The sequence below is a fragment of the Aulostomus chinensis genome, chromosome 15 (genome assembly GCF_037954235.1).
Source record: "Aulostomus chinensis isolate RoL2024-O1b breed Wild chromosome 15, RoL_Achi_v1.0, whole genome shotgun sequence".
Lineage (NCBI taxonomy): Eukaryota > Metazoa > Chordata > Actinopteri > Syngnathiformes > Aulostomidae > Aulostomus > Aulostomus chinensis.
Window position 1 is genome coordinate 2,480,128 of NC_141334.1, and position 10,020 is coordinate 2,490,147.

The 10,020-nt window shown below is 44.4% G+C and overlaps 2 protein-coding genes across 2 annotated transcripts; both read left to right on the forward strand.

The window, feature by feature from the left end:
- The first annotated feature begins 241 nt into the window (after window positions 1-241).
- Window positions 242-1,135, forward strand: LOC147248191 (odorant receptor 131-2-like). Its single transcript, XM_086179069.1, has 2 exons — window positions 242-916; window positions 1,025-1,135. Exons 1-2 carry the CDS (start codon window positions 242-244, stop codon window positions 1,133-1,135), a joined length of 786 nt encoding a protein of 261 aa, XP_086035195.1.
- A 6,691-nt stretch (window positions 1,136-7,826) lies between these two features.
- On the forward strand, window positions 7,827-8,675 carry LOC147248192 (odorant receptor 131-2-like). Its single transcript, XM_086226649.1, has one exon. The coding sequence runs from the start codon at window positions 7,842-7,844 to the stop codon at window positions 8,673-8,675; it is 834 nt and encodes a 277-aa protein (XP_086082775.1). The 5' UTR covers window positions 7,827-7,841.
- Window positions 8,676-10,020: the final 1,345 nt, after the last annotated feature.

The window sequence follows — 10,020 nt, forward strand, 5'->3', positions numbered from 1 at the left end:
ACATGGAGACAAGATAACTCTTTACAAAAAATGATGTGGAATATTTGGGGCTTTGCATGGGAACATAACTCTGAAAATGACCTGCATTCTCTGTTCTAAGAATGCAAGCTGGACGAGAACAGTTGTTCTTTTCTACTTCAAAGTGAATTATTGTCTAAAATGTTTTTCAAAAATGTCCTTTGTGAATTTGTCTCAGAACAACGTGACTGTTCAACCACAGTTGTGGGGATTGTTGGAAATCATGCTTTTCTCTGCTCCAATTACGCTGTCATGCTGTATGTTTCTCCTCATTAATGGGGTCATGTTATGCACCTTGAGGAGTAAACCAGTGTTTCGTGAAACTCCCCATTACATTCTCCTGTATAATCTCCTTTTTGGAGACACTGCACATCTGGCAATGAGCCAGTTAATGTATCTGCTGCATGCTTGTCGAATGAAGATGTTGTATCCTGTATGTGGTGTTCTTGTCCTGATCACTGTTCTCATAAGTGATATCTCTCCTCTCACACTGGCGCTGATGTCCCTTGAGAGGTATGTAGCTGTGTGCTACCCACTGAGACACGCTACCATCATGAGCATCAGGAACACAGGGCTGGCTATCATCACTGTTTGGAGCTTTTCTTTGTTGAATGTTGTGATTCGAGTCATTTTGCTGTTACAATTTCCATTTCAGGACCTGGAGAGTTTCCAGATGAAACAGTCCTGTAGTTTTCTTGCCATATTTCCTTTGCCATTATCTGATCACTTTGACAAGGCTTACAGTTGTTTTTTGTTTGCATCAGCAGGTGTGGCTGTTATTTCCAGTTATATTGGTGTGATAGTAGCAGCCAGGTCGGCCTCCACAGACAAAGCTTCAGCCCATAAAGCTCGTAAAACACTTCTGCTGCATCTGATGCAGCTGGGCCTCAGTCTCTGCTCAACAGTTTATACCCCTTTTTCTTTTGCCATCTCCAAAATCCTAGATCGAGTTACATTTTACCGCGTCCAGAGTGTTCTTTATGTTGGTATGTTCCTCCTCCCCAGATGTCTGAGTTCTCTCATCTATGGACTCAGAGATCAGACCATCAGACCTGTCCTCATCTACCATCTCTGCTGTGGTCTGAAACTCTCCAGCATCCAGCCAAAGCTACACTGAATTATTCTCCATTCACACTTCTTGTCATTACAGATACTGATGACGTGATAAGAATGGGCCTGAACTGCAACATGACTTTCTGCTTTTCCATGTTTTTAATCGTATGAACACAGAGAAATGAACATTTGAAGTTTATCAATAAATCTCTGTCAGAAATGACCAAGAGACACGACTCTTTACAGCACAACCTGAGATATTTGAAGATTTGTGATGCTCTGATGTGAGACATGATACTGGAAATAAGGAAAGACCATGAATGAAAAGTTAAATTTGTATTAAAATGTCAACACTGTTGATACCAAAAATATTCATGGATTCAGGAAGGGAAATTCCTGGAGAGTGAAGACAACTTTAACCCAGTCTGATGTTGAATGAATTACAAAATCCAAATTGACCAGGTGTGATGGTGTCCCTCCTTCTAGAGTTTCCAGTGAGTTATTTCTCCTGCCAGCTGCAAACCTCCCTGACTCAGCCAAAGCTGCATAAAGTTATACAAGTATGCTTAACATTAAAGGGAAGTGTATTCAGAATAAGACAAACTTTATTGTCCATGTGGGGAATTTTGAAAACATTTTCTTTTTAATTCTGTGACTCTGCATGAAGAATGTGGGTTGGGTCTGACAGATTCTCATGCACATCTGATGACAGCCTGCTCATGAATTGTGACCTCAACCATTTTCAGAGCCCAGTCTTAGCTGCTGTGATGGCTGACTTTAATATGAATAAAAGCATTTTCTTTGGTAAATATTCCACTTCATTTTATGCACTTCTTAGTGATATTAATGCTCCGCGTTATTGCTTATGGCACAACCTGTGTAATATGATGATGTGTCACGCTGTGATAGGGAATGATTGTACACATCTATAAAATGTCACAAATAAATAAAAAGATGATGTTTTTATCTTTCCATTGCATCCTTTTCTCAACATGTGATCAGAGCCATTTGGAGTGTTACAGAAATATGGTTACAGCATCAAATTTGCTGTATTTCCAGGTCTTGTTTAACACATTCATAAACTGTGATGTCTAAAGTATAAGAGTCCCAAGTTTAAAATCTTTGCATCGGAGAATGGACCAGATCAGGGACAAACCCTGACACCCCGAAAACGTAACCTCTACCAAATGGGCGGAGAAGGCCTGAAGGCAAATGAAGGGATGATTAGCCTCCCTGGAAACTCTGGCAGAACCCTTCTAAAAGGCTGAATGGAAGGTAGAAATTCCCCAGAGATGGTTTTCCACTTCTTTACCCTTGTAGAAGAGGAGATGGCTATGGCCCATCTAGAACAAGGGACAACTGCAGCCCATCAGGAACAGCTGTGGTCCAACCAAAACAGTAAATGGCTGCAGCCTCGGTGGGACTGGAGTTTTCTTTGCTTCCTCTAGAAATGCAGATGCCAGCATCCCAGCTGGGACTACAAATGGCTGCAGCCCAGCCCCAATAGTCTCTGGAGACAGCTGTTACCAAACCAGGTCTGAAGATGGTTGAGGCCAGGTTGAAACAGGAGATGGCCAAAGCCCAGGCACAGCAGGAGATTGCTGTGGTTCAGTCAGGACTGAAGATGGCTGCAGCCCAACAAAAGGGGGCGCAAAGATTCTGGGGACAGGAAACGTTACCATGCTGTGGTGTCATTGCCTTCCTAAAGATCCACTCTAGCGAGGCCTACAGTACAGAGACAAACATGTTCCCTCAAAACTGGACCACTGAGCCAGGAGGAGCATGTTGGTAGTTTATGTGAGGCAGCCTGTCTCCAAAAATACTCAGAGGGTTATTTAAAATGGGCTGGAGGTTGCTCAGTCCAAAGTTGGCCAATGTGTTCTGTCTCAATGGTGAAGTTGAGGCAGGTTGACCAAAATGCAGTCAAAATCAGCAGGAAAGCTGGTAGTTTGGGGAACAGATGAACAATCCAGGTGTCCAGAAACTAATAAACTGGAACCACCTTCTGAAAAAGAAACTTGCAAGTTGCAAAGCAGATGACAACACAGAGTAACTACAGCGGGTAAGTTGATAAAAGTGGAAAGAACACTGAATGGATTCAGACACACTGAGGAAGTTGATCCATTAACCACAGAAAGTGAACTCCTTTGTTGTGTGTCGGTCCATCCTGTATTTTATCTGCCAATCTCATAATGAGAGATTGTTAACTTTTTTTATTTGGCTGCTAGTTTACAGGTTTGTCTGTGAAGGACAAAAATTGTCTGAACTAATTTGTTGGTGAATTCAACAGGCAATGGAACCCAGAAGAGTGACTTATTTATTCCTTTTTTAATCCTTTTAATTTTTTTTAGATTACAATGGGTTTAGTCTTGAGCTTTAAAGGGATGTTTCATCTGATTTGTCATAATTTTCAAATGTGCAGTATCAATGTCCATATGCCCTCCTCATCTTCGTCCTCAACCTCCGCTTAACTGGGTCCAAGTTGCGGGGGAAGCACCCTCAGCAAGGAAGCCCAGACTGTCCTCTCCCCAGCCACTTCCACCATTAGATTGATGTAGATTGACTGGTAAATCAAGAACTTCACCTTTTGGCTAAGCTCCCTCTTCAACACAATGCACTGGTTTTGTGCCAACGCCACCCCGATCTAACTGTCAACCTTCCGCTCCATCCTACCCTCACTCGTGAACAAGATCCTGAGATACTCTAACTCCTCCACCTGAGGCCCAGCCTGGACAGCTTAGTCCACCCTTTTCCAGCTGAGGACCATGGTCTCAGACTTGGAGGTGCTTAATCTCATCCCAGCATCTTCACACTCGGCTGTGAATTACCCAAGCAAGAGGTGGAGGTCGTGACATCCTCCCGCCACAAAACTCGCCCCCTTCAACACCCAACTGTGCCTAGAATTTCTGTCTGTAACAGTTAAGAACAGAATCGGTGACAAAGGACAGCTTTAGCGAAGTGGAACCCTCACTGGGAAAAATTTTAACTTTCTGCCAGCAATGCAGACTAGACACTCACTGCTTAAGTCGAGAGACTGAATGGCCCTTGGTAAGGAGACATCCACCCCATTCTCCCAGAGTACCCCCACGGGATGCCCCCAGGAACAGGGTCATAACTTCTGCCCTGAAGACTGGAGCACCCCTCCCCAAGTCTTCCCCTGAGTCTGGTTCCTCCATGGAATATGTGTTGGTGGGATTGAGGAGTTCCTCAAAGTATACCTTCCACTGTCCAACATTCTCCCCAGTTGACATCAGCAGCCTCCCACCCCCACTGCAAACAGCGTGAGCAAGTTGCCGCACCCCCCCAAGGGCGACAGACTGTTTGCCAGAGCATCTTCAGAGCCGATCGAAAGTCACTCTTCATGCCCTCCCCGAACTACTCCCACACCCAAGTTTTTGCCTAAGCACCGGACACGGCTGCACATCACTTGGGCCACTGCCACCAGTCAGCTGCCTCTGCTTGGTCCAGTTTATGTCCTCAGTGGACTGTAAAAATGGAATTGTCCTTCAGGGATTAAAAAAAAACCCCAACCATTTATGTCTAGAAAAAATGAGAAAAGATGGAAGAACACAAGAGCAAAGAAAGAACAAATCTGGTATGTCTGATATCAGTAAGGATAAAAGGCCCTTTAGCTCCCTTGATGTATCATAAAATTTACAATTTTCAACTCTAGATGAGTCTGATATTACTTCATATTTCAAGCGAGCTTTCACAACCTGGGCATTTCTCATGTTTAGTGACCACAAGGTGATATAGTAATAAACTACATTAATTGCACTGCTCTGTTACCATGGACACAGTTTAATACAGACTCAAAGTCAGGAATTGAAGACTTTCTTTGGCGATAACATTCCTAAAATCTGATTTTCCACTTGTGGATGAAAACAGGAGTCTGACTAAATATAAAATGACCTGTAAAAAAGGAACTGTCCTTTAGGAATAAAAAACAGCCATTTATATCTGGAAAAGATAAAGAGAAGGGAGAACACGAGAGCAGAGAAGGATCTGATCTGGTTTGTCTGACATCAGTCAGAAATAAAAAGGCCCTTTAGCTCCCATGATGTAACCTAACATTTACAATTATTGACTCTAGATGAGTCTGATATTGTGTCATTTTTCACGTGAGCATTGCAACCTGTGCATGTCTCATGTTTAGTGACCAAATGGTGATACATTAATAATCTACAGAATTGTACTGCTCTGTTACTATGGAAACAGTTGAATACTGAGTCAAAGTCAGGAGTTGAAGACTTTCATAGATGGTAACATTCCTGATGTCCTGAAACCCACTGGCATCACAGCTTCAGGCTCACCCCTCCGACAAGAACCTCTGTGAACAGTTCCAGCCTGGCCTTCGCCCCCGCCACAGCACAGAGACTCCTCAAGATCACCAATGACCTCCGGATGGCAACTGACTCTGGATTTTCAATCTCACCTCAAAACCCACCTGTTTAGGCAGGCGTTTCATTAATATTCCTCTCTGTTGTAGTTCTGCTGCAAAGACTAGGCTGATGTCTACTTTTACTTTGACTGTGTCTTGATTTTTTTAAAGTATTTTCATTTGTTGTGTGGCGACCTTGAGTGCCATGAAAGGCGCCTTATAAAATAAAGGTGTTGTCACGATCCCTGTCTTGTGCTTCCTGTTTTACTTTGGAGTCATGTCCTGTCTTCCTGACCTCCCTCCTGTGTTTACCTCATGTGTCTCACCTGGTTGATTGCACCACCGGTGTCTCATTTTCCCTCGTGTATTTAACCTCTGTTTCCCCCTTGTCGGGTTATTGTTGTGTCGTGATGTAGAAGTCTGCGTCAAGTGTTGTCACTGTCACAAGTCATGAGCCGCCGGTCACAAGCCGCCGGTCACGAGCCTCCGGTCACGAGCCTCCAGTCTCTTGAATAAATCTCTTTTGTGCACCCTCCTTCCCCTCGTCTGCTGGAGGAGGCTGCAGACCTGAAGAGGCTTGAGCTTCCACCCATAGCTCCACCAGCTCAGGTCCCCATCTGTCCATCAGTCTCTTTCCTTTCTCTCTTTTTATCTGTCCCACTCTTTCGATCTCTGCCCCGCTCTCTTTCTCCTTAAATGGTCAAAGCAGAAGGCCGTCCCCACTGATCCTGGATCTGCTTGACGTTCCTGCCTGTTAAAAGGAAGGTTTTTGTTGCCGCTGTTGCAGGATGTGCTTGCTGATGGAGAATTGTTGGGTGTAAATTCATTGAAGGAGTGTGGTACTAGACCTGCTCTACCTGTAAAGTGTCAGGAGATAACTTTTGTTGTGATTTGGTGCTATACAAATAAAATTGACTTTACCTGACTTGCATTTGGGTCCACTTCCCTGCACCTCAACCCCTTGACAGAATGACCCAACCATGAGAGACCCAGCAGACTGCTCTCCTTCCACGCCTGATGAACCTTTTTGAATTTTTTGTCTGGAATGCAAAACAAACAGCAGAGAAAGAGTCACCTGCTGTGGAGGATTTCACTTGTCCCGGCTTGCCCGGGGGGGGGGGGGGTCCTCACTCTGTGCAGCCAGGCCTCGGGTCAGCTCGGACCGCATTCGGGAGAGCAAGGTGCTCCCAGCCTGCGGGCAAAGGGCAGGCTGGCCGCCTTCATGCTCAATGGTGGTCAGGCCTAGTCCTCACTGCAGCTGCGCAGCTGCCACCTTCAGATGCCACTCCTGTTCCGGCGTCGGGGTTCCCGACGGATGCCACTCCTGTTCTGGCATCAGGGGTCCAAGCGACCGCCACACCTGCTCCACCACCGAGGGTTCTGTCGGGCGCCGCACCTGTCCCGGCACCAAGGATTCTGGTGAGCAATGCTCCTGCTGCGCCGCCGAGGGTCCTGGCTGGTGCCACTCCTGTTCTGAGGGGCCAGGAAACACAAGACAGGGATCGTGAAAGTACCCCCCCCCCCAAAGGGCTGGCTCCCAGACCGCCCAACAAAAATAACACTAGGGTGGGTGGAGGGTGGCCAGGAGGCAGGAAAGGGCAAGAACACAAGAGGACCAAACAGAAATTACTCTTCAGGCCTGGGGGCCGAGCAATGAGACAGAGTCAGGGGGGCAACCTGGGGGCCGCGTAGACCACGGGAAGTCAGGGGGCAGCCCCAGGGCCGCACAGACCACGGAGAGTCAGGAGAAAGAGAGGCATCCGCCTGGACCCGCACCCTCCTTCCCACCGTCTGAATTTGGGTCTACTTCCCCGCACCTCAACCCCTTGACAGGTGTTCTTATTTTTTTATTATTGTTATGTGTGATTTTCCACTTGTGGATGAAAACAGGAGTCTGACTAAATATAAAATGGCCGTATGCAAGTTTCCGTGACGAAATACTGTTTTCCTTCCTTCAGTGGATGGCATGACGTGGAAGGGATTGGCTGGTTTATTGGCTGGTAAAGTTCAGTCATGTGATGTGGGTATGAGGACGGAGCTCATATACATCATGTGGAGACAGAAGAGTCCAGCAGAGTCACTCTGCTCACATGGAGACACGATAACTCTTTACAAAAAATGATGTGGAATATTTGGGGCTTTGCATGGGAACGTAACTCTGAACATGACCTGCATTCTCTGTTCTAAGAATGCAACCCAGACAAGATGTCTTTTTCTTTTATTCTTCATAGTGAATTATTGTCTTCAGTGCATTTCAAAAATGTCCTTTGTGAATTTGTCTCAGAACAACGTGACTGTTCAACCACAGTTGTGGGGATTGTTGGAAATCATGCTTTTCTCTGCTCCAATTACGCTGTCATGCTGTATGTTTCTCCTCATTAATGGGGTCATGTTATTCACCTTGAGGAGTAAACCAGTGTTTCGTGAAACTCCCCGTTACATTCTCCTGTATAATCTCCTTTTTGCAGACACTGCACAGCTGGCAATGAGCCAGTTAATGTACCTGCTGCATGCTTGTCGGATGAAGTTGTCGTATCCTGTATGTGGTGTTCTTACTCTTATTACCAATCTGATAAATTACATCTCTCCTCTCACACTGGTGCTGATGTCCCTTGAGAGGTATGTAGCTGTGTGCTACCCACTGAGACACGCTACCATCATCAGCATCAGGAACACAGGGCTGGCTATCATCACTGCTTGGAGCTTTTCTTTGTTGAATGTTGTGATTCGTGTCATTTTACTGTTACAATTTCCATTTCAGGGCCTGGAGAGTTTGCAGATGAAACAGTCCTGTAGTTTACTTGCCATGATCCTTGTGCCAGCATCTGATCACTTTGACAAGGCTTACACCTGTTTTTTATTTGCATCAGCAGGTGTGGCTGTTATTTCCAGTTATATTGGTGTGATAGTAGCAGCCAGGTCGGCCTCCACAGACAAAGCTTCAGCCCATAAAGCTCGTAAAACACTTCTGCTGCATCTGATGCAGCTGGGCCTCAGTCTCTCCTCAACATTTTTTAACCCATTTTCTTTTGCCATCTCGAAAATCCTAGATCGAGTTACATTTTACCGCATCCAGAGTCTTCTTTATGTTGGTGTGTTCCTCCTCCCCAGATGTCTGAGTTCTCTCATCTATGGACTCAGAGATCAGACCATCAGACCTGTCCTCATCTACCATCTCTGCTGTGGGCTGAAACTCTCCAGCATCCAGCCAAAGCTACACTGAATTATTCTCCATTCACACTTCTTGTCATTACAGATACTGATGACGTGATAAGAATGGGCCTGAACTGCAACAGGTTTTTGCATGATTTTTAATTGTTGGAACACAGAGACATGAATATTAGAAGTTTGTCAATAAATGTCTGTAAGAAACGACCAGGGGACACGACTCTTTACAGCTCAACCTGGGATATTTGAAGATTTGTGATGCTCTGATGTGAGACATGATACTGGAAATAAGGAAAGACCAAGAATGAAAAGTTGAATTTGTATTAAATTTTCAAAACTGTTGGTAACAAAAATATTCAAGAGATCAGGTGAGGAATTTCCTGGAGAGTGAAGACAACTTTTAACACAGTCTGTTGTTTACTAAATAATAAAATCCTCAATGACCTGGTGCGATGGTCTCCTTCCTTCCACAGTTGTCAGTGAGTTATTTCTGCTGTCAGATAGAAACCTATTTTTTTGGAAAATATTTCACCTCATTTTTCTGCTGGTAAACTTCCTACAGCTGCTGGTTTCATGGTTTGTCTGTGAAGGACAGAAACCGTCTTAAAGAAACTGTCAGTCATTTCAAAAAGTAGTAGAACCCAGGAGAGGGACATTCCCTTTTTCCTTTTTCAATTATTATACTACAATGTTTTCAGTCTTGTGCTTTCATGGCATGTTTTAACTTATTTGTCACAATTTTCAAATGCGCAGTATGAATGTTTACATGTCCTCAGTTGACTGTAAAAATGGAACTGTCCTTTAGGAATAAAAAAACAGCCATTTATATCTGGAAAAGAGAAAAAGAAGGGAGAACACGAGAGCAGAGAAGGATCTGATCTGGTTTGTCTGACATCAGTCAGAAATAAAAAGGCCCTTTGGCACCCATGAGGTAACCTAACATTTACAATTGTTGACTCTAGATGAGTCTGATATTGTGTCACTTTTTTTTAAGCTAGCATTGCAACCTGGGCATTTCTCATGTTTAGTGACCACATGGTGATACAGTAATAATCTATGGAATTGTACTTCTCTGTTACTATTTGGGATGCAACGGTTCAGTTAGCCCACGGTTCGGTTTGTACCTCAGTTTTGGGATCACGGTTTCAGTTTGTGTTTTGCTTAAAAAAAAAACAACAACAACAAGAAGTTTGACTTTCCAAAAAAACTCCACTTTATTTTGCTTTTATGAAAACTGAATTATGACAATGCCTCTTTGCCTTAACTTTTAGTGAAGCTTAGATGTCAGGGATTACGGTGTCGGAGAAATATGTACGAGAGGGAAAAATTTAACGTGGATCAAGCGTTGCAAGTAAGCAAAGCCCGCATTTTCAACCACGGAATATGGCTGGATATCTTTC